At 35.4% G+C, this 25,281-nt stretch overlaps 1 protein-coding gene across 4 annotated transcripts in view; it reads right to left on the bottom strand.

The window, feature by feature from the left end:
• Nucleotides 1-12,814: 12,814 nt before the first annotated feature.
• Nucleotides 12,815-25,281, bottom strand: part of tio (zinc finger domain-containing protein tiptop) — a 225,039-nt gene continuing 212,572 nt past the window's right edge. For 3 of the 4 annotated variants that reach the window (XM_085204915.1, XM_085204913.1, XM_085204914.1), the window contains 2 exons: nucleotides 24,850-25,012; nucleotides 12,815-17,152 (listed from right to left, as the gene is read on the bottom strand). In XM_085204915.1, the coding sequence (XP_085061041.1) occupies nucleotides 14,140-17,152; nucleotides 24,850-25,012 (3,176 nt within the window). In that variant the 3' untranslated portion in view covers nucleotides 12,815-14,139. Of the gene's footprint in view, nucleotides 17,153-19,255; nucleotides 19,444-24,849; nucleotides 25,013-25,281 lie in introns of those variants that run through there. The other variant, XM_085204917.1, reaches the window with a different exon arrangement.

The following is a 25,281-nucleotide window of genomic DNA, read 5'->3' as shown; positions in this document are numbered from 1 at the left end:
TGCTTATATGATTTTTATATTACGCTCGGAACGCCAGATTTAAAGAACCATACCATGATTTTTACATAGTACGTAAAATTATGTTTATATCACATGGTGAATTATTTTTATTAGTATAAAATTACAAAGATGTTTCTAGTATTTAGTATAGATATTTCTTCTTTTTTTTTCAATTACAGCTTTTTCTTTTTCTCTTTAGTTTCATGCTGTATTCCGCACATATCAGAGTAAGCAGAAGGACTTCTGAACCTTGTGTTAACAACCCGTAGCCATTAAGACATTTCCGTTACCGACTATCGCTGAATATTGAAGGCATTGCTTGGTAAATCGCAGAACTTAACACCGCCGTCGCCGTTTTATGTCGTTACCAGAGCTACAAAATAAAAATATTAATTTTTTTTTTTTTCAAATGATAATTCACAACCTCTCGCGTTGACAGTGCCTCTAGTTTACCTAAATTTTAAATATTTTACTATCAATCATGTCACTGTGCGATAACAGCTTAACCAAAGCAGCTGTTAACCATTACGTATTAGAAATAGATTCGAAACAGCTTCTTTTCTCGCTAAAACGCTCCCGCAAACACGCCAGCACGTATGTGTATAGTATATACAGACCAACTATTTTAGTGATGATATATTACTAGCACTTCTGTCCTACACGTCGATGAATTTTACAGAATTGTCATTTCGTTCATGTTTGTGCTTTGTATTTTGATTTTCTTATGTCAGCTTCGCTCTGTATCCCGCAAATAGCTGGGTAAAGAGAAATACTGGTGCAGCTGGTAGAAAGAACTACATATCATGGGAAGGTCCTGCCTCATTTTCTGCTATGTTGAGTTCTGCCGTTTAACACGCAATGCCTCAAGAATTCGACGGAAACGCAAGTGTCTTACCGGGCAACGTAGCATCTTAACACTAGGCTCCCAGGTTCCCCCTGCTTACCCTGCTGCGTGCGCGATACAGCGTGTAGGTACAAAAAAACAAAATTATATTTAAAAATGTCACTTTGATGTCGATTCAACACGTTTCAAAGTGATAAGTTTAATATGTGCATGTACAAGTTGTTAAGAGATGCACGGAACGATTACGCAGTTGTGCGCTTGCGCAAGCAATATAATGTAAGCTTCATTAAAAATTTATATTAAAGGTAGTAATAAAGATAATAATTAAATATATGAATAATAAAAATGTGCATCTTCCTGCAATATGACAGTGTATGACTGTTGACGCGGTGGTTACGGGTTCAATTCAATTTAAAATTGTTTTCCCCTTGTTCGTTACGGCTAAGAAGTGTTCTTACAAAATTACTCGAAATTGGTCGAAATTGGAATAAGGAATATGGAATTTTATAAAATTAAGTACGCATATATGGGAGGAGGGTAGATAGACCCAAGCCATTGTTAAGACATTGTTCCCCACGCAGTACCCAATTCTTTCCCCCGATTGGGAATCGAACCTACAACCGTCACGTCGAAATTAGTTTTTTATATTTATTTAAAATAATTAGTACATAGAACAAATAAAACTAAGTAAAAGTTAAGTAAGTTCTCTTTAAATAATCTTTGAGCAATATTCGTTCTGAGAAGTGTATGGCAGATGCGCGGGCGCCGTGACGAGACTTGACGGACATAAATCAATTGTCAAACCGACCAATCTTGCGAGTGGGGCTGATAGCGACGGGAACACGTGGATGTTCTGGTGCTTTGGGTAGATATTGGTGTTTTTTTGTTTATTTTAACGTAAAAAAATAAGTAGATAAATGTAAGTAAATATTTAATTTCCTCGACTGGGGATCGAATCCACACCCAGACCCTTTTATGTTCCTTTCAGAAATGTTCAAGACCTATGAACATTTCTGAAAGGATTTATATAGTATAGATCGCTTATTCTTTTATGTTTAATTAATTATAAATATAACAGTCTTATCCATCACAGGCTGTCATCCGTGCGTCAACTGTTGCGGCGCTTAATAAGTCCAAGTGGCGCTCCGGTCTTACAAAAACTGTCGTTAAAACGTACAACACTACGCACAGGTTTAGCCGTTGACTATTTTATATGGAACTTAGTGACGTATCTCCCGCATAGAATAGAGTAGATAGGGAGAACATTGTGTTAAGACACTCCGTTCTTCGACTTTGGCTCGTTTCGGAGACTTTGCGTGTTAAATGTCAGAGCTGAACCGTGTTTTGCTTAGTGATTGTAAAGCTAAGGAGTTCGTATCAACAAGTATCGAATTTCAAGAACTACTGGTTCAAATTGAAATATTTTGTCAATTTGCACCACTAGACTTAATTCCAGGCGGGCAAATTCACAATTTAATACAATTTTTTATATTAAAAAGTTAAATTAAGTTCAAGTAACATTAGTTCATACAAATTCATGAGAAACTTGCGTGGTTCCCCATCACCGCGGTCGTGGGAGCCGATCGATTAACTCATATGCAATTAATATACAAGTGATGTCATCTGGTCGGACGCTGATGCGGATGGTACATATCTTGAAGATTTAAGATAATTGCTGGCGTTTAGAGATTTTTGAGTGTTAGTAGAAGGGAGTGAGTGTTGATTTTTTATTATATTTTTTTGATAACTGGTTTGTGGATAATTGATTTGGGGATGTCATGACGTGGTGAGATAGCTATGGGCTGGAAGCAATGGTTGTGAGTTCGACTTCCAGCCTAGTTAAAGTAACACATAAAATAAGGTAAAAAGAAGAATTCTCGAGGTACGCAGAACTGTGCCTCGTTACCAAAGCGAGGCAATATCAAAATTAAATATTTCCCGCGTGGAAATCGAATTTACGTCCGTCGCCTTAACAGCTACACACTTTTACTCTTGCGCTACAACGGCTTTAAATAAACAAAAACAATTTAATTAATTAAAAATTAAAGATTAAGCAAAGAAAGTTTTAAGCAATAAATTTCAAATATAAACTGAAATATTATACATATATAATAAAAGTTTATAAATTTAACCCTCCCGTGTTAAAAACGGTCAGGTCACCTTGTGTACTCTACGGTCTAGTGTGGTTGTTTACGTAACTGCGCCCCAACTATCGGTTATGGTGTAAGTGGTAATTTATGGAAATTGTAGATATTTTTCTCATATAATAAGTGATGCGTATAAAAATAAGTCAAACCACGGCGTTGAATTCCGCCACTCAACATATATTGTTTGGAAAATGAGGCGGAAAGTAAGAAAACGGAGTGTCTGGACACTATGTGTCTGTGTACTAAATAAATATGCGGCTGCACGTAGCTAAAAAGTGATTAAAAAAATAAGCATTTACGGATTCAAATTTAAACTTATACGAACAAGAGGCTAGGTTAGTGAAGTTGATTTTCCCTAACATATTTCCCATGTTGATAATTTTATTTAGAGTTTCGGTATATAAAATGGTATTAGTAAGCATGTCTATTATTTAAAAGTTCTGAACTAACCGCTAACGCTCGCACCTTGGCCCTGCAGCCTCGCCCCTACTTTCGTGCAGCCGTCAGTCAAGGCACATCAATCAATGTTGTCGGGGACTCAACCTCTCATATTTCAACTTTAAATTTCGTTACCTTACTACGGTGCAAATAAGGTGTAAAATGGGAACCTCCGTGTAGGTACGGTCAAAAATGTACGATCGATTGAGTGCCCTAGTAAATTAAATGGTTATGAATATTGTTTTAAATGGGCCACGTTGGTTAGTTCGGATTACTATTTGCTTTAAGTAATTTTCGTAACAATTTGGATATTTTTTCCTGAAAACCAGGGAAAAGAGGCGTATGGAGTACATCACAAATAAGTATACATCTACAGTACAAATATAATTATTTTACGCTTTATTCAAATCTACTTCTTAATAAGATATTTTTATGGTATTACGCTGCAGGCCACACATAACAGGATAGGCAGTGAAAACCTGGGAAACGAAAAGGAATATTGAGGCAATGCGTGTTGAGTGGCGGTACTCAACGCCGCGTTACCAGAGCGAATAAATATTTAATTTTCCAAGTAGGAATGGAACCCTCAACCGCGTTTACAGTCGCACGCTTGTGCCCTTGCATCTACGGCCTCTGCATGGGAGTAACAAGATAATATATGTAGTTAAAGAGATACATTTCTAAGGATGTAGGCGTACACGCAGTTTAAACTTCAAAGTCGTAATGAGTTATTAGTTCCGCACACTGTCTTCATTTGAGGAAATGTAAAGACTGTTTATTTTTTCCTTTTACAATAAATTAAAAGGTTTTGATATTTATTAGTAAGTTAGTAAGTTTTGTAAGTAGATTTCGTTTTATTTAGTAACTTGGTTGTAAGTAGTCTGTTCGATTCTTGTCCACGTCTATGATACGATAATTAATCATAATAAACCGATGATATCCCTCTTATTTCATTAATTCAGATCAAATTCTGAATAACGACAACAATACGCTTAATATACTAAGAAAATTTTTGGTTTCCGTATAAAGGAGGACGCAAAAGACCGTGCAAAGTGGAGTAGGTTGAGTAGGAGGGCAGACCCTGGCAATAGCCGGGATTAATGCCAGGAGGAAGAAGAACCATCATCGTTTAAATTCAAACATTCCCACTACGCCACGATGCGACGGCCTTAAATTAAAACAAATCAAATAAAATAAAATGTACAAAGGACAAACCTATCCCACGCTGTGACAAGACGGGACCTAAAAAGTAAATTTAATTTCAAACCAACTGACATCTGATCAAATTAAGAACTCAAATATTGAATGTCAAACTGGATTAATCGTCCATTGGAATAATCTTGCTATATTATAAAATATTTTACATAATTTCTGTTTTACTTTTGTTTTAGATTCACGCTGTTAACGCATATAGCAGAGTATTGAGGAAACCTAGTGTTAAGGCACTCCGTTTTTCTTACTACTATATTTTCGGCGCCTACCTTACTGTATGCAGGGTATATCGCGCAGATAAAACCGTTTTCAAATATTTCATTTATATATTTTTAAAATAACATATGCTCTATGTAAGTAAAGTAAAATCGTTTCAAACGCATTTTAATAAAAAAAAACATTCAAAATAAACTTACAGCTACATATTTCCCTCCAGTGGATCGATTCCTAAATCCTTTCACTGTTCAAGGCATGCACCTGATTCTGTCACAGCAAAATAGAAGGACCCTACTCACTTCAATCAACTGTCGCTGAAAGTCGCGTTGACGTGTATAGAAGTATAGAAGTCGTTTGTACGTAATAGTGGAGTCATTTCTTAATCTATTTATTTATTCTTTTAACTATATATACTCTTTTCATAGCTTCACGCTGTATCCCGCTTATCGTCGACAGAAGGAACGTAGTGTAAAGATATTACGATTTTAGAGATAATGAGTGTTGAATGGCGGTACTCAAGGCCGCGCTTTGTCTTTTTATTACAGCGAAAACATGACAATTTTCGTTCCCCTAAGTGGGATTGAACACAGAAACTAAATTAACTTTATAGTCAGATTTTATCCTGTCATGAATATTGACTTTAAACCGCTATTTATCATATTACCAAACTTATGAGAAAAAAACATTCCGAGTGAGAATCGAACCCACTGCCATTGCTTTTACAGGCATACGCTGTGCCGCTCTTCTAAACTAATCTTGATATAGCTTTAAATAAACATTTCTACCTAAAGGTGCATTTGTAACAAAAAGTCGCTCTTGAATTCTGACAATCAATAGAGCTGACGTTGACGAGACGTGGACGTTCGAGAGGTATTTTTGGAAAACAGCTTCGTCATTTATTTTCGTAATTTATAAAATACTTGTATTTTTTTAAGTAAAACCATCGACGTAGCCTATTCTATACAGTGAATGCGGGTTCTAATCAACGAGGTCATTTTAAATATTATTGATAAAACGCATGTCAGTTTACGAATGGCAGTTGATGGGTGACCATATTAACACATAAATATATGATTTCAGGGTTATGTACACAAAATGTATAATGGGAACCTCTGTTTGAAACGGGAACCTTTGCTTATTAATTTTAAGTAATAAGTACGACGCCTTGCTTAATTTCACTTGGCTCTCATTTGACATTTATGTTTATGATGGGATATTTATTACTAGCCCTCTACGCTGTGTATATATAGTAAATACTAGTGGACCCGAATGAATGAATTATACGAATATTAATTAAAAATATGTATTTTTTTAAATATATAATTTTTTAAATTATTTTCAATAGAGAGATGCGTTAAGCAAGCTCATTTTGGGTGACGTTTTCTAACAACAAACTTTGCAAATCGTTGCTTAGCAACGACGGTTGTTATTAACATGGCGGAATAAATTGCATGTCAATTAATAAGTATTTTAATATATTGGTATATATCGAAAATGAGAAAAAAAAGTATCCTATGTTCATCCCGGTACCCTCATGTGTCTCTATTTGAGTATTTTATCACAATTAAATTAGCGGTTTGGCCCTGATTGCGTAAAAGACAGACAGACAGAGTTACTTTCGAATTTATAATATAGGTATGGATAAATTTTTAACTTATACCTATTATATATATTTTAACTTACATGTATTTCGATCTCTTATTAACATGCATTTTTCTATTGTCTCCTAGTCAACTGCCACCATAATGACAGAGCAGCACAGAACAGAAGCAAATATGATGTTTCACTTACATGATAAGACATACAAACAAATACATACCTCCTAAACGACGTCATTGAGATCACTTTGTAACCCCTCAAACGTGCGCACGACGGTGACGGATGACGGATGGGCGGTAGAAATATATATGATCAATCTAGTTGACGCCATGTTGAAACTGCGCTTATATTGTGTATTCTTAAATTTCAATAGAGTGTGGGTTCGATGCTTCTGAAAAGTAATACATTGGCTTCTGAAAAGTAATCAGATATACATTGACTATATTATAATAATCTTTGTCAATAGAGAATGTAGAAGGCTGAAAAGACAATGCCTTTTTTGTATCACCTCTCAGCAAGTCAAATTTTTATTTAATTAATATATATTTTAAAAAGTCAAATACACCTGTTCACATTTTTATATGTGATGAATATATTAATTAAAATTGATGTAGAAATAAGAAACACTGTTTCTTTATTTCATATTTTACTAATAAGTAGGAATCATGAACCGGCTGACGTTTACCAATAAAGAGTCACTATTACGACACAGCACTTATACTTAGGAGACACTATCTCAATACGCCACAACGCAAATCACTTAGTCACTACTAGTCGCAACACTAGTAATAATAACTATTTAATTTGGCTAATTATTCATTTAAAATAGTACAACGACCCAAACACGGCAAGTACAAGGATCGATCAACATAAATATTTATAGATTGACACTTGACACTTGAGTGGTGAAACTCAACGCCACGCTTTGCCTTGACACTAGAGCGAAGAAATGAAAATATTAAATATTTCATTTCCTCGAATGAGAATCGAACTCAGAACCTGTCGCGTTTACGTTCATTACGCTCACGCTCACGTTTACGCTCCTGCGGCACTGTTGGCCTTATTTTAATTTTAATGTTTGAAAGGTTCAGTTTATTTAAGCCTGGCTATTTTTTTATTATGTTTTATTAAAATACATTTTAAAAAAATATAGTCGGTCATAATTTTTTAGAGAAATTTCTTATAATGAAAAAGAAATAAAGTATCAAAACATACATAATAATACACACAGAATTCTTACAATTAAACACTACTCAATATACACTACCGTTTTTTCAACAGAACAAATTAATAAGACAAATGAATAAGCACAAACTCGATATGTGTACTAGTAGGCAGTCCAAGGTTCCGTCAGCCATCTTCCAATTCCATCATCATACCAGTTTGATGGTACCATAATATTGTATTGTCATCTAATCTACATATAATTACCAAGTTTCATGATGGTAAAAGTAGAACTGCCTGTAATTCAGATTCTTAGATTTATTACATAGTTGCAGATCAGCCTGATAAAAGCCAGTTAAAAAAAAGGCCGTCGTGGCACAGTAGCACAAGTTCGATTGCCACTCGGGAGAATGAATTATTATTTATGGATATTTTCATTTCTTCGCTCTGGCACCAAGCCAAAAAACCCGGCGCTAAGTTACGTCAGTCGATACGCATTGTCTCGAAGAACTCAGCGAAAGGAAGGGAACGGAGTGTTTTAACACTAGGTTCTCTCAGCTTACATATATATGCGAGATACAGCGTGATGCTTATTTATTTTTAATATTCACCATATTTTCTTAGTGAAGACTAAAATTTAACCCGATATCTTATAACAGCACATTTTCGTCGTTGTTTGGAGTTACGTGCCTAATGGACACATGTCCAGCCATCCATCACGACAGATGGCCCGTTTTAAACTTTGCGAACTTTGTGTTCGTCGTACTGTACGTGTATGTAGTAGAGTGTATATCGATGATTCATGCTTCTGTCATAAAGTAATGTGAGGGGTCTCTTATGGTTGATATTATGGCTTGTAGTTATAGATTTTTAGTGGTCTGGTATATTTACTAAATATAAATTTAATATGATATTTGATGCTTAATTGTAACTTAAGTAAATAAAATAAAATTATATTTTAAGATTTTTAATTATTCCTTACAACGTACCATGTGAACAAAAGGGAATTAGGGAACTAGGGAATTACTTTGTAACAAGATAATAAAAGTAAAAATATTCCAATAAATGAAAATCAAATCCATAACGATCTAGAATCTCATTCATTCTAATTGCGCTAAAACATTAATTAAATATATTTAAATATTTATGTCACCATGTAAAGAAGAATTCTAAAATAAAACGTACTACACTACTTGTCAATGTCAGTTAAGCGCCACAATAGATTAAAATATCTCATTGTGGGTCTTTTATACGATTAAATTATCTAACGTCGAAAATAAACCTCAAGTTAAGGTTTTTTAATTTCATGAATCTGGCACATGAAAAGAAAAGAAAGAAAGGACAGAGTAATCTTAGTGTTAGGACACTCCGTTCGCCAATGTATATCTTATTTGGACATGCTTGTGTGGCGAAACCCGCCACGCTCGTATTATATTGTACCAAAAGAGGGAAATACTTCACGTTGTATACCGCATGTAGCAGGCACGCCACGCTGTCTCATCACATCAGAGCGAGTAAATAAAACCATTTGTTGCCCATATTATAGAAAAGAGTTACTTATCTACTCACTTTCTATATTTATATTTTAAAAATGCAAATATCACATATATACCTATATATAAACAAAACTTAACTCTAGCACCAATATACCTCTACTACCCTAACCGTAAGACAAATGACAGGGTGTGGACGGACATTCGTCTACTTATTACCGCGGCCGAACTAAATCATTTATTGTGTGATCCAAATCTCGCTATTTACTCAACGAGGGGTCAAAGAGACCCATCAGTCAGCATCTTTTGTGTTAGATTTTAGTGTACTTGAGTTCAGGGTTGGGATAAAATAACTGATTCACTTTAAGTACAGGTCATTCGTATGGTTTGGAGATGGAGAAATACTCTGTTTTTTTCTAAAGGTTTTTATTTAGTAGCAAATACTTTGTTTAATTTATGAAGTTCTAATAGGCCACTAGCTTTTATTTGACGTTTCTTTTACGTAACGCAGTGGTACAAGCGTGCGTCTGTAAGTAAATGTCTCGAAAATTCTTAAAACGTTTCCCCTCTCATTTGCGAATTGCCGCGTGAAGCTAAAAAGAAATAGCAAACACAATCTTAGGAAATATAATAAGCATGTACGAAAAGTCGAGAGCAGACAAAATATGAAAATAATTATGCAACACTTTGTAAAAAATTACACAAGTCTTCAGAAATCAAACTTGACATAATCTAAATACGTTTAAAATAAATGCATACCTGTAGGTTAGTTTTCCACTATTTGTCGCTAGATGGCGCTACAAGCTTACAATAAATATGAAAAGAAGTTTTAAATTGTAATAACTAAACAAAGCACGGTGTTAAGTTTCACCACTCATCACACTATAAATATTTTAAGAATTAGAAGAAAGTGGGGGACCGAGTTTGTTAATACTAGGTTCCCTATGCCTTCCCTATGCTTTGAGTGGTGTGTTTCTTTTTATGAATTGAATTTATTGAATATTCTAAGCAGCTGACTAACCGCAATAGCTATGAGTTTAATTCCCATCGCAGTTGTGTATTTTTAAAAAAGCTTTTATTTTAATTATATAATTAATTAAATTTTCTTGATCTGGAGTATTTTTTGTTATACATTATTTTGTATCTAAATGACTATCAAATATGTAGATTTTAAAATTTTATTCAAATTATAATTGTTCATTTTCCGTTTATTTAAACACTTTCTTTTCCAAGCGTATAACTTGAAATCTATTACATATAGCACTCAGGTATAACATAGTGCAGTTTTGAGTTCCGCCACTTCGCACGCCATATCTCAAAATTTCATTGGGAAGTGGGGAACGGAGTGTCTTAACACTAACTATCCTCTGCCCCTACCTGCCTACCTTGCTATATAGCAGAATACATCGTAAAATGAAAAAAGATAGACATATCTACATATATATATACTTACTTAATCGAATCGTCTGTAGGTAACGCGACGATGGATGACGTAATTACAATGATAAAGGTGAGGTAGCGTCAGCGTCGATGTGAAGACGTCAAGTTGAAGGTTGTTTTGATAATAATTAGGAGGGCAATAGAGTTTGAATAAGGCAAATCGTTTTGAGGGTAGCTGGTGAATAATAAAACGATCTATGGTTTGGCGGTATTTGTTGCAGTAGCGGAAGATATAATAGGTTTTAGCTAAATTTAGCATAAAGATTTTTTAGCTTTACATATGGTAGTAGGGTAGGCAGAGGGAACTTGGGGACCTAGTGTAAATACTTTCCATTCCCATTAAGAGGATCCTGGCCACGATGGCCGGAAATAAAATTTACTACTTAAGGAAAAAATCGGGTAGTATGGATTGTTTATCTATCTATCTATCTACTCTCCTACATGAGCGATACAGAATGCAGCCACAAAAAAAATTAACCTATAATAATATCAATCTATCACTGAGACAAAATCATTACACGAACTACTAATTAAAACGACATTTTGTTTTGTTTCCCCCACAGTAGGTAATGATCGTCCCTCATCCCCCGACCGTCAATCCCGTACCAACATGCATGATTTATTTGACTGTTTATCAAATTTTATGGCATTTATGGTTTTCGTTTTGTAATAATTTTGTATGTTTAATTATAGATTTTAGTTTTGTTAATTTATTGCATTGATAGGCTATGGGTATATGGGTAGGTAGATTCGTGTAACGTCTGTCCATTTTCCGCCCATTTTTGAGGTATAGCTTATAGGGTAGCCCTGCCTTTCTTTTATACTAGAGAAATAAACTTTAACAATATATAAAGCCAGTCGTGATTCGATTCCCACTCGAGGAAAATTACACATCTCACATTTTCATTTCCTCGCTCTGGTAATATAGTCAAGTGAAGCGTTGGATTCCGCCAACACAATGCCTCCAAAATTTGGTGGAAAGTGGGGAACATTAGGAACACTCACAAACGTTGTGTTCTATATCTCTAAAAGATTTTTTAATGTTTTATTTGTCACGCTTCTTACACATTTTGAGGCGCTAGCCAAGAAGACATTATGATATACCACTGTTTTACTATTATTATCAATTTTACTAATATCATTTGCTCTATCACTTGCAGTAATTTGCCGAATTAGATTAAAAAAATTTTTTTTGTTCTTTCAGCTTTACGCTGTATCCCGCATCTAGTAAGGTAGTGGATGGAACATCGTACTAACTAACTCTCTCTACGAACAGACTAATTTTCTAGACATTGGTGTGTGCGGAATTCAAGGAGGAACGAAAGTAATTTGTTCCATATATTGGGAATCGAACCCACGACCATCACGTTGCACTAGACACTCGTCACAATAGTAAATAATTAAATCATTTACTAAATTTACAAGTTAAATTCTCGTAAATCGCTCCCGCTTTCCATAAGTTGACGCAGCCCCTTCCTGTCAAAATGTTGATGACGACCAATTAATTTGACGTTTTGTTTTAAATTATCCAATTATAACCGCCTTTAGGAGACGATTTTGATTGTATTGATAATAGTTATTGCTAGATTTAGTGATGTAGGGTTGTGAGTTCGATTCCGAAGCAGGTTTTTTTTGGGTAGAATGTCTAAAATAATTGAAAATTTTAGTGATATTTTTTTACTTTGCAGACGTGTTTGTAGATTCTTAAGAATATCAATTTAACTTTTTTGCTTATATATTCTAATTATATTAAAGTTTTGTCTAACATATTATATTATTAAAAAGAATGAAAAAAAGAAAGCCTTTTGATAAATAAATGTTATTCTATTGTTACTTCAAAACTTAATTAAAATTATATGTGATTCTGTGCAATTAATGATATAGAAAAGCATGTGATTAAAATTTATTTAATATTTATCAGTTAATATCTTAATGTAAGCTAAATGAAACTTATGTAAAAAGTTTAAACATTCCATTTTTATTTTTGAACTTAAATGTTACTAAACAAACATACATATTGATGTTTTTTATTCAGTTAAAGAATTAATTTTATTTTAAAATATGTTTATTTGGAAAATATTTATTTACTACTTCTATTTCTTTCTTGTTCAGGTTTATTATATGCTTTTTTTAGTAACAACAATATTTTGATAAAATTTCACTGAATGCTTTTTTTTCTTTATTTATTTTTAAATTCACATAAGTAGTGAAATTCTGAAGTTAAAGAAAAACAAAGGGGGTTTAATAAATAAAATACATTATATAGTATTTAACATATATATTTCTTTGAGCTTTTAATTGCATTTTGAAATACAACATAAAATATTAAATAAGATTATTAAATTTGGTAAAATAATTATTCAACACAGTGTTTTTTTTTCATCAATAAAGTATGAGCAAAGTCTCATCGTGGAGCTAGCGTATACATTTTCGTACGTTTCATTATTATCATTAAAAAGATTTATCATTTAAAATTTTCGCCTTAGCGTCTTATTGCACAACCGTATAAAGGAAAAGGTAGGCGTAGAGGGAACCCTACCCTGCAATTTGCGTGATACAGCGTGAAGCTTAAAAGGAAAGGCTTCTTCACTTCACGCCGTATGGCTGTGCAAGAAGATGCTGTTTGATATCATGAACTTACTTAGTTACAATATTTATAATATAAAATGAGTTTCCACTCGAGTACCGTATATACATCGTATATCTGCTGTTACAGAGGAAGAATGTTCTAAGCGTATACGAATGTAATAGTCCTTTTCAAAGAAAAATTGTATAATTATCACTTTTAAAACATCGATCGGTCGTTTGAGCCGATCTGCGGTATACACTCGGTCACAGTAGTCGCCCTTACATTAGGTATACTTAACACTAAATAATAAATAGCAACCTCGCGCGGAGGCGTCTAGAAGACAATTTACACTAAAGAGATTTATTATTGCATGCTATGAACTGCGTATGTACAACTTAAACTGAGATTTGATCTCCGAGATTGTGCATCGACGGACATCAGCACTAAACGAGAAACACAATATACATAAAAACCAATGCTAACTAACGCGATACAAGACTCACATTACGAGTATATCATATTGCAACGAATTTTCTTTAAATACTGTCTACGCGCGACGCCCGGTCGAGCCAGGTCGAGCCACATCGAGCCAGGTCGAGCCAAGTCGCGCCCAAAGTTTTGGATCATTAGCAAAAAATATACATTAACGAGAGATCGAAATTGAACTTTTTAAAACTTAATGTGACTTATATTTACAATTATCGAAATGGAATTAAAACGTATGGAAGAAGCCCTGCCACCCCCCTCCTCCGGCCCGCCTCCTCCGGCCGCGACAACCGTCTAAAGGCAATATTTTGAAAATATTCTCTTACACTATATGAACGTAAGACGTTTGGCGTATACTTATGTCGCTAGTCGTTAATTACACTAACCGAACTATGCGGTGAACTAACTGTTACCTAAATAGTTAAATTGGCAAAGAGTTTCGAAATACTTAACGTCGCGCCGCGACCTAACCCTAGACGGGTTCGTATCAGGATATGCTATCATCACAACTGATCGCCGACCGACCTTAGTCTACATGTACTTGCTTGACAGCTGCTTTGCCAGTTCCGTATATTTTAGGAATTTGGAGTGAGGACTTTCGTCGAAAGATTGAGATGGGCTCCGGGGGTCCTGCGGGGATGCCGCGTTGGATCCGCCGCTTTTATGTACACCGGGAGACCCAGCAGGAGGGGCCTTCACTACTACCGGCTCTGGCAAAGCACCGTCTTTAACGAAATGCATCTTCGAAAGATGATGTCTGTATGCCCCCTTCGATATGAATGGAGTATCGCACAACGCACACTTCATAATCGAATCAGTAACAACTGCGTCGTTACAAGCCCAGCTGAATGTTAGGATGCTGGGAGGACCAGCAGGAGAAGGAGCTGGGGCGGGCGCACGTGATGTATTCGTTTCAGTTTTATCGCAAAGCTTTTGCAAAGCTGCTAAAGGGTGGCTGCCGCTACGGCGAGATGAGCTAGGTTCATTTGAAGAACTGCCTCCAGCAAGACTATCGAACATGGAAGATAAAGCTCCTAAACTAGAAGCTGGTTTCCTATCAGCACCAGGTGTTGGTGCAGACCGGTCGCTAGCCGGACTACGAGGACTAGCTGCGGGGCTCGGGCCCTCACTTTCACGTTTGGGGACGGGTTTTACGTCCTCTTCAGTCACGCTACTTGGCCTAGCCTGTTCTTCGTCATCGTCTACCTCTGTCTTAACCCTAACTGGTTGACTACTCAAATCGACACCATTTTCGCGTTCATCATCATCAGTCACTTCCTTCTTTATTCTAACCTCAGTAGGGCGATCTTCAGAAGCAGGTGTTTGGGAGCCGCGAGTATCTGGAGTAGTACGTGGGGTCATATGATACGAGTCTAATTTCCTATCAGGTGTAAGAGATTCAACTCTACTGCCACCTCGCTCTGACATAGAACTGGATTCGCTACCGCTGCGTTCCCTACGACCGTAGCCTTGCTGGTGATGATAGTTTCGCAACATGCTCATTGTTTGGGGGTCTACTAGTGGCTTTGTGTAGTCTACACTCTCATCTATACCTAACCTTTTTAGAATACTTGAACCGATAGGAGCGTGTGATGCGCCTCCTGGCATACCAGGTACCGAGTGCCGGGAACGAGTATCGAAACTTTTTTCTATTAATTGCTCTATAGCGTTAAGTACTGATGGTGATGAGCTTTTTTCATTGTTCGTGTTAGGATCTTTGGAACTTGGCGAAGCATCATTGACAGAAGAAGGGGAGCGATGATGTGCAGACCCGGGTGAAGGAATTTCTTCATTGATACTTTTACGTCCGTCACGGCTAGTAGGCGTTATATGACCTGGCACATCGGGTGGGATTATATTATTAGAAAGTAGAGCACTCTTTAAAAAATTCCTTTGGCTATTCGACATTGGCGCACCGATGCATTGCCGAATGTGTTCTACAAAAACCGCCGTCTCTATTTTGTCCCCACATTTTTCGCAAGTGATACGACTACCGGTACCGAAATCCCTAATCGGTTTACCCATTGGGACACCGTTACCCTCACCGTTCTTAAACTCATGTTGAGCTCTTTCTAATTCGAGAAGTTTCCTAACTGGTAAAGATTTCTTTCGTTTCTCTCGCGTCTGTCGTCTCCTACCACCGCTTTCTGTAATCGAACGCATTATATGTTCTTTATAATGAGAATTTTTAACCATGTGATTACTTAATTCTTTTAAAGAACTAAACGCTTGGTCGCAAACCTTACAAGTTAAAACAGCGCTAACATGACTACTAGTTCCTGTTGAAGGAGGTACTGCATTATTGGTACCGGGAGCGCTAGAGTTGGATCCTTTTGCTTCATCCGAAGATTTCCACGAAATTATCTGCTCTTGTGATATTATGTTAGTATAATGTTGAGTACGTTGCATGTGGCTTGTCATTTCGGCCAACGATCGAAAACTTTCAGCACACCACATACATTTCAGTATTTGTCTAGTTTGCTCAGCGCCTTTGCCCAACCACACATCTTGACCACGAACCAGTTTTCTTGGTATTGGCATATTTTCTTTAATGAGCATATTAAGGTCATTATGGTTAGGTTTAGAAGAGCTGCTTGAAGATGACGAGTTGTGAGATGGTGTTGATGGCGAACTTGAAGGTGGCTGCAGTGAAGCTGGAATTGGGGCACCTGATGATGGTACCGATACACTGACTCCACAGTGTTTTGCTTCTTTCATATGTACAGTTAAATCAGCAAGAGAATTGAAGCTCTTCTTGCACCAAACGCATTTCAATACATCTTTAGTCTGATCAGCTCCTTTGTTTAACCAATGAGATTGCCAGGCAGAATGTCGCGCGGCTGCATTTGGAGTAAGTCCAGCGCTCAAGGCAGCGCTCTGAACCGATCTAAATAATTCCTCACCTCCTAATCTGCTTAATTCACTCATCTTTTCTAGAGCTTTAGTGGCATCACTGGGTGTAGGAGTGCTATGCTTCAATTTTCCATTCCATTCAGCTGGTACTCCACCCTTGGGAGATAAGCTAGCGGCAGCTACTGCTGCTGCAAAGTAAGGCAAATGTGGGGCTACTGGATTCGCCCAAGGAGTCGTGATTGGTTTAAAGTCAGATGATCTTGAACTTTTTCTACTCGGTACTGGTGACGGTGAATCATCTGGTCCACGTTTTCTTGTACCAACAGATAAATCTAGCGGCCCGTTTTCGTTCTTGCTTAGATTAACAGCATCTTCATCATCATCATCAATAGGAGATTCACTTCTTTTGGTACTAAAATCTAGGGCAGCGTCACTTCGTTCAGAATCTGTCATGTCTTCGTGGCAGGACATGAGGAGTCTCTGCTGGGCGGCCGCGGCTGCAGCACCGAGGTAGGCGGCTACCGCGGCTGAGTGGGGAGGGAGGAGGGCGGCCGGTAATGCGGCTGGCAGAGCGGCTGAGAGGGCAGCTGGCAGCGGCAGACTGGGGGCACTCCGTCCGGAGTAGACCGAGTCGTTTGAGGGACATCGTGGCGCGCCCGATGACTCCCGCGACAAGCATCTTGGACTATCCCTGTCAACAAATAAAAGGACATGTTAATTTTTTTATAATAAAACCAAATTTTACCTCACGATTTTTCGAAAAAAAAAATTACCTATCTATATATAAATGAATATTTATCTATAATATATATGAATATATATATGATCAAATACAAATTATAAATTAAATCATTTGTCAACGTATTCGACTCCAGGTTATCACGTATAGTGGATAATTTATGGCAATGTACACAGTTTTTACTGACATAAACTCCAACCTCACCTGTCGCATAAAAAACAAAAGTTATTGTTTTATAACAGACGTACCTACCAACATATAGTTATGTAGATACCACCATGGCGACTCTACAGAGCCACGAGTATTTTAATAGGACTATAAAGAAAAATTATTATATATGACACAAATTTAAATATTTATGTCAACACTAGCGGCAGGTCGCGGCGCAAGGGAGAGAAAAGTTGAAGGTTCCATCCCATAAAAATTAAATATGGAGGAAATAAAAATATAAATAAATATATTTTCGCCTTTTAGTAACGAGGCAGAGCGCGGCGTTGAGTTCCGCCAATCAACACGCAATGCTTCCAAAATTCAGCAAAAAGTGCAGAAAGGAACTAAAATTGTCTTAACACTAGGTTCCCAGATTTCCATAACCCACCCGGCTATTTGCGGGTTTCAGTGTGAAGGTAAAAAAACACAAATCTTATTTTTTCTTATTCATATACAGCGATCAGTTCCAATTTTTTTATATGTATAGATATTATGGCTACCGACCATCTGTTTCCCCAATAATTAAATTATTTTGTTAAAGTCAACATATAAAGAATGTCATGTTTTATAAATAAAATAGTTTTGTTTGTACTGAGGCCGGTTTTTTTAAAACATAATAGATATATAATGTAACATGTGGTTTAAAAATTCTCTTTCTTTATCATTAATATGTCCTTGCCACTCTCATTATACATATATTAGTGTTCAAGTAATATATGTATAATGAGAATTGTTTTTTTTATATACTTAGTTTACATCATTTTCTCTTATTTTATTTGTCTGACTATAAGCGCGGTGGTTGTAGGTTCGATCCCATTCGGTGGAATTAATTAATTTTGTAGTCCTATCTCTGGTAGAAACATAAAGTGTTGAGATTTGCCTTTTACCATACAATGTCCCAAAAATTGTGAGGAACAGTATGTTAATATTAAGTTTCCTCTGCCTTTCCAACTATACGCGAGATACACAAAGACTAATCTTTTTTATGGAGGCGAGGGAATGAAAATATTAAATATTTAACTCCTCTTAGTGGGAATTGAACCCAAAAACGTCACGTTTATATCGGCGCTCCTGTACCTCGCAATACTAAATAAAATCAAATGCTTTAAAAATACGAAAATTCATACAATAACACCACAGTAGTTCATGTAAATGTCTTATTATACACGAACATAAAATGAACGTGGGTTCGATTCTCACTTTTATATTTAGAATAGTTTTATATGCATAACTGAGTTAAACTAAAAAAATATCTGTAAAATAAACGAAAAATAGTGAAAAATTGTGAAATAACATTTAATCATTAATATTAAATAATATACCTGCCTATAGGTAATAGTATCTACCTATGAGTATAACAAAAGTATGCGGAAAAAAAAGAACTCGGGCAAGTAAAATCTATGAATCGATTAATTATTCAAGGTATCGAGATAACGAATGATAAACACCTTTGACAATGAATAAACGGTTATTGACTAATCTTCATTAATAAAAAATAGATTAATGATAGTGAGTAAATATGAAACTAAATTTAAACAAAATGATAACACAGCATATCTTATTTAAAGATTATTTTTATTGAAGTATAACATTTGAACAATTTCGTTGTAGAATTGATAGACATGATGAAATTGATAGAAAGTTCATAGCAAAAATGAATAAGTTGAAAAACTACAAACTCTACATTAACATCTAGCGAAATAAACAATGAAAATAAAACATAAATACTGTATATCTAACATATTCTTACAATTAACTCAGAAATGTAGAGTCAGAAAATGAAACCGACAAGTTTAAAACAAAAAAAAAACGAACTCTACAAAATAAAACAAAACCAATCCATACCTTACATGGTCGGGTTCCACGATCATTTTGGACTTAACAAAAATAATCTTAAAACTCCAAATACATAGAAGAATCCATTAAAAACACAGAAAATAATCACTTTTCAAAACCTCCCAGATATAAACACGTCGCGTAAGACGCGCCACTACGGCGGCTAAAAGGGAAGTGCGGTACCAACGCCGACGACGGTCCCGCGTGGAATGAGACGCCGCGTGATTTACGACCCGCCTGCATCTCCCCTCCCTCCCTCCCCTGCCCCCCTCCCATGCTAGGTTAGAGGGAGACGGATGCTGTGCAATAGGAGATATAGGTGGGGGTGAAAGAGATGGTTATATGGAAAGCTAAGGGGTGGCGCTGCGTGATGCAAGCGTATGCGCGAGGACGTGCAGTGACTGTTCCGATGACATGTTGTAAGTATGACATGAAAAATATGTTTATTATCTAATAAATATATGAAATGTATTATTATTTCTATGTTTTGATAGAGTTATATGAAAATTGTTTACTCTGTTGTGAGTGAACGAACGTACATTAAATATAGGTATATATAGTATATAGAGTATAACAGAAAATACAAAAAAGTATAAAATTAACTTCTTGTATGTAAAAACTAAAAGGAAGCTTTAGAAGATACTAGAATCAACTTCAAAATTTCGACACATTGAGTGTTATGTGGCGGAATTCAACGCCGCGTCTCATTCTTATTCGTGACTATTAAATTTATTATTTTAAATCAGATCACATATAAACGTATTAAAAAGATTTTTTTAATGTAGAGTCAAATGTTCTCATTCAGGTCACCCTATTGTTCTAATGAAACTTATGAGATAAATGAATATTTTATTAAAATTTTAATCAACTAAAAACGACAACTGTGGGTTCATTACCTACTTGAGGATATGATTTTTTTCATTTTCTAAAAGTGGTAACAAGACCAAGGGCGCTTTTACTTCCACTTAAAACGCAATGAATCGAAATTAGGCGAAAATTGAGCATCAAAGTGTGTTAACACTAGGTTCCCTCACTCTATGTAACGAACTATGAAGGATAAATCATGAAGCTGTTTTTTTTTTATTTTTAATAGATGCATAAGACTTGACTTTTGAAACTCTACAAATTACATATATGTATATATACTTATACAGTATGCCTCAACGGATCACCTCAGTAAAAGACAACTTTTCCCAAAGATTACAAACAGGGTTGACAAGAAAATCTCGGGAACAAAACGTCAGCAGCCCCTTTAACGGACAAGGGATGGATTTACACATATCATGAACAGATTTCCTCTAACAAAAATGCCCCTTTTATATACAATACGTTTCTAAAGGCGTGATACGTTTGTGTGTATGTGTTTTTGTAGTTTAGGAACACGCTGTATTCCGCTTATAGGAGAGCAGGCATAGGGAACCCCACTTTTCCAATGTTGGAGATAATGAGTGTCGATTAGCGGGAATCGAACCCACAAACATTGAGTCTGACTGTAAGTCAGACGAGTTAATTTTATATGAAAACTTTTGCTAGGGTCATGAAATATAGATAGGTTTTATTGGCTACACAAAATTTTCTTTTCTTTATAAGCAAAGGTTGCGTGTTGGGTGTTATTTTTTTAGCTAACCGTCAAAATCTTCGAAAAATTACTTTCCGATATGATACAAGAAAATATAAAAATATATCAAATTTTAATATGTTAATTAATAGTCGACGAAACACATTTTCTATATATAACAGACAGATAATGCAAATTTTAATCTATAAAACAACAGACGGTTTACAAAACAAACTAGCTCTATAATTCATTAAGCGTAGCGTGGGTTCAATTCCCCGTCACGACAAAAAACTTTTAAAATGACGAAACTCAACAAAATCGCCAGCTGTTTATAGTTTCCTATACGCATTAGTCGGCTGCGGGTCAATCAATCACCGGTGTTTATGTGACATGAATTGTAAGCGATCACGAACGTCGGAAATCCTATTTTTGATTTAATTTTTGTGTTAATTTTTTTTAGCTAAATGCTGTATAATCAGGATCGGTACCAGCATAATATATTGGCAAAAGGAATTTAGTGTCAGACACTTCGTTCCTACGCCACAATTTGACAGTTACTGACTAGGAACCGAACCCACAATCGTCGCGCCTACAGTAACATGACGAGCCGCTGCACAATAACAGTCCTTAATTTTTTTAGGACATTTAATTAGGTGTTTTAGATTTATACATAACTAGCGGCCCGCTCGCGGCTTCGCCTGCGTGAACTATGTTATTATTACTTTTTGTCTCCATAGCTACGTCCTAGTGACGTCTATGCAAAATTTGAGACTCCTAGCATTTGTAGTAACGAAGTTTCATACAAACTTTCGACCCCAAAAACAACCCCTTAGAAGTCGAATATTGCAAATTCCCGTCTTAGCGAGCACCTACGTCCTATAAGTAACTCCTATGCAAAATTTCAGATTTCTAGCACATGTAGTTTCTGAGATTTCGTGATGAGTGAGTGACCTTTCGATTTTATATATATAGATAATATTGTAAAAAATTTACATTTCTTTACCAACTTATGCAAATAAAGAAACCAAAAGTGATTTAATAAACTATATTTTATTTAACTCAATTCAAAATTCGTGTTCTCTTAAATCATAATCGAACCTACTACTCCCTCATATACAATATGACTTTCCATCAGCACCACGAAGGCATTTAGCCATTTCCTTACCCTATAAGGATAAATTTAGTTTATATATATAGTTTTGGAGGCAAATGCTGCGTCGTGCGGGCGTATGGGGGACACCTGACATGGTTTGAATAATTTCGCAGTTACATTGTGAATTTTAAAATCGGCACAGATGTCTCCGTCTCGGAGCTATAAAACAGCGGAATGTTGATAATTTTGTTGTTTTTTTTTTTTCATTTTTTTGTTTGATTTATATAAGACAAGAGTAGTGTATTGAAAGTCGTTAGAAAATGTTATATTTTGTTAAAGAATATTATGAAGAGACGGTAGTTTTTTTTTTTCGGTCGCGTGTAATTTTGCCTTAAGCTGTAGTTAAGTTAACTATCTGTTATTAATTGGTTAGTTGTAAGAATTAATAAAGAAATAATGCCTATTTCTGTGTGGAACACTTAGTATTTAAAGAAAGAAAAGCGTGATTAATTTCGACTATATAAAATATTAAGTGAAAACAACGAGGTGGTCTGTACCACTCCGTCTGACTGTAAACGCAACAGTAATGGATTTATTCCCATTTGGGGGAAATGAATTGTTTTCATTTTTTTCCACTGGTGCATAAAGAACGGAGTGTCTCAACACTATGTTCCCTCTGTCTACCTTAATACGAGAGCGTGAACCTCTTTACTAGAGTGAAAACATCATCTTGAAATATATAAATACAAGAAGTCTAAATTCTAAACAATGGACCCTCAGGATCATTCAGCTCTAGAGAACGTTTATGATTGATGGCATCTCTTCACTGCACCTAATTGACAGTGATTGAGCAGATTACGTATACATTACAAATATATTATGCGGTTGAAATTTTCTATATTTTATATTACACACCCTATTAATGATAGAATAAGATCGAAATTATAAAAGTTAAATTTCTGTAGTGGCATTTCAATAACAAAAAGGCTCTACCTGCAAAGTAGAGTCCAGTTTTTATTGGTTTAAAAATATTAGAAACCTAATTAAGTTGTTGAAAAATTAATATTATGGTATATCTTTTTATTGTGAGATGCATCTTAGATGTGGGATAAGGATGTAACAGAGTGATTTTGTTCTATAGTACAGTAGTTAGTTTAATGCCCACAGAAATTTGATAGCGGATTCTTTTTAGGTAATTTTACGTTTATAATATCAATCATCATCGAGAAAATTCAAAAAAAATTTAATTTCAAATAGACTTACGAATAAAAAATAGTAATTTATTTATTAACAAAAAGCTTCTTTCCTTATCTTTTCTTTAGTATTTTTTTTTATGTCCCGTATATAGCCTATGAGTACACCGGGGAAACCTGGAAATATAGTGTTAAGGTATTTCGTTCCCATTAAGACATTTAGTATTTCCTTAAAATAAAGATACTATAGAAAGAAATGCGTAATGAAGGTGAAAATCCACCTGTGTGGTCATGTATTAGTGATAAAGCACGCCGTAATGCAGTGTCTCTTATCAGAAAGATAGCAAGTTCTATTTTTATTGAATGATTTATTAAAATTGATTGGATTGAATCATATATCTACAATCTAACAACCTAATTGACGTTTTTCTGTAAATTCTTGTAAATGTCTGTCTGTTGTGTCTTTGGAATAATGAAAAAATCATTTTTATAACGCTATATTTTAAAAATTTTTTTTTTTGCGTTTTAGATAAGGCATTTTGTGGTCTACTTATATAAGTTTTTACCGTATTTTTTTTATCTATTCCCTTAATGACATCCCATTCTTTTAGCCAAAAAAAATACAAAACAGTTCAATTTTCGCTATCAATTACTATATAAATGCACATTAATAAATCATATGATGGACATTCACTAAAAATTGCCTTTTTATCACTCGCGATAATTATCAAGATAGATCCTTCCCACTATAACAGATATTGATGAAGTGTCAAATGAGAAATTCTTGATATTTTTTAGTGTCACTACCTACTAGCTGTCAGTATCGCGTATCCATTCATTTCGATGTTCCAGCCAGTTTACGTAGCAACTTCGTGCAAGGAAATATACGCTTTATATGGAAGGAATAGAGATGGAATGGAGTCGTCGACGTTATTTGGTTTATTCAGTTGACAACTGATCATTGAAAACAATAGGGTCGTTAAAGTGGACACAGCGGATTGAAGGCGAGACCACCGTCAAGTAGACAATGTGATTGTCGGGAGTGTTACGAATGTATGGCAGATAGCACTGCGTTTCGTTATTCATATTTCTATCGAATTTATGGTTTTTATTTTTTGTTTAGAAGAAGAATTTTACGAGTAAATATCTCTCTCATAATATTTTTGGCTTTTGGTTGTTTATTTAAATATATACTTAAGTGATAATTTAAGAATTACTCATTATGAAGCTATTTTCTATAATTTTCAAAAATTGTGTGTTGAGTGGCGAAACTCAACGTCACGTTTTGTCTTGTTACTAGAGCTAGGAAATGAAAGTAATTAATATAAGAAATACGTCCATCGATACCTACATGCCTAAATTATAATACTTTTATTATCTCTATGTAATTAATGTACCTTAGTAGGTGTAATAACTCCTACTAAGGTACATTAATACTAACATAATTATGATGAAAATGTTGTTATAGATAAAAACATTAATAACTTCCTTTCAATTAAGGATTAATTTGAAATTTTTACTCAGGAGTAAAAGTACCTAACTACCTTTATTTATTTTTAGATTCACGCTCTATCCTGCACATAGCGTTGTAGATAGAGGAATTCTGGGAACTAGTGATAAAACACTCCGTTCCCAATAAGTCCCACTTTCCGCCGAATTCGGAAATGTTATTAATTATTTGTTAATTTTATTTTCGCGCTGTATTCTCACATCATAAAACAAAAAAAGAATTAATAAACAAAAAAAACTCAATCTCTACCTTTCAGCATTAGGATCCTGTATAAGAGTGGCCGGGATGCTGTGCTCTATGTCCCTGTCATCCGGCGAGACGCGGGACGCGGGGGACTCGGGGGTCCCCCCGCCGTCCCGCGTCCCCGTCTCCCGCTGGTCCTTCACACCGCTGTCTGGACTGGTTGCCTCTTCTGTGGACAAATGAGACAAACATGAGGTTGTTTTTCTTAATTTGGTACTAGGCTGGATGGCAAATGTCTGCGAGTAGTGTAGAGCCTAATATTAATCACTAGTTTCTGTTTGTAATATGGAAGACAATAATTAAGAAATAACTCTAAGCTGTATCCCGCTTCTAGCAGGATAGACAGAAGGAAGCTAGTGTTAAGACACTCTCAATGCCGTGCTTTGTCTTTTTTATAGAGCGAGGAAATGAAAAAAAAAAATCATTATGGAGTTAGAA

The sequence above is a fragment of the Heliconius melpomene genome, chromosome 20 (assembly GCF_056956725.1).
Source record: "Heliconius melpomene rosina isolate 202511_hmr_F chromosome 20, ASM5695672v1, whole genome shotgun sequence".
Lineage (NCBI taxonomy): Eukaryota > Metazoa > Arthropoda > Insecta > Lepidoptera > Nymphalidae > Heliconius > Heliconius melpomene.
Note: the sequence above shows the minus strand (reverse complement) of the source record. Positions and strands in the feature narration are given on the sequence as shown.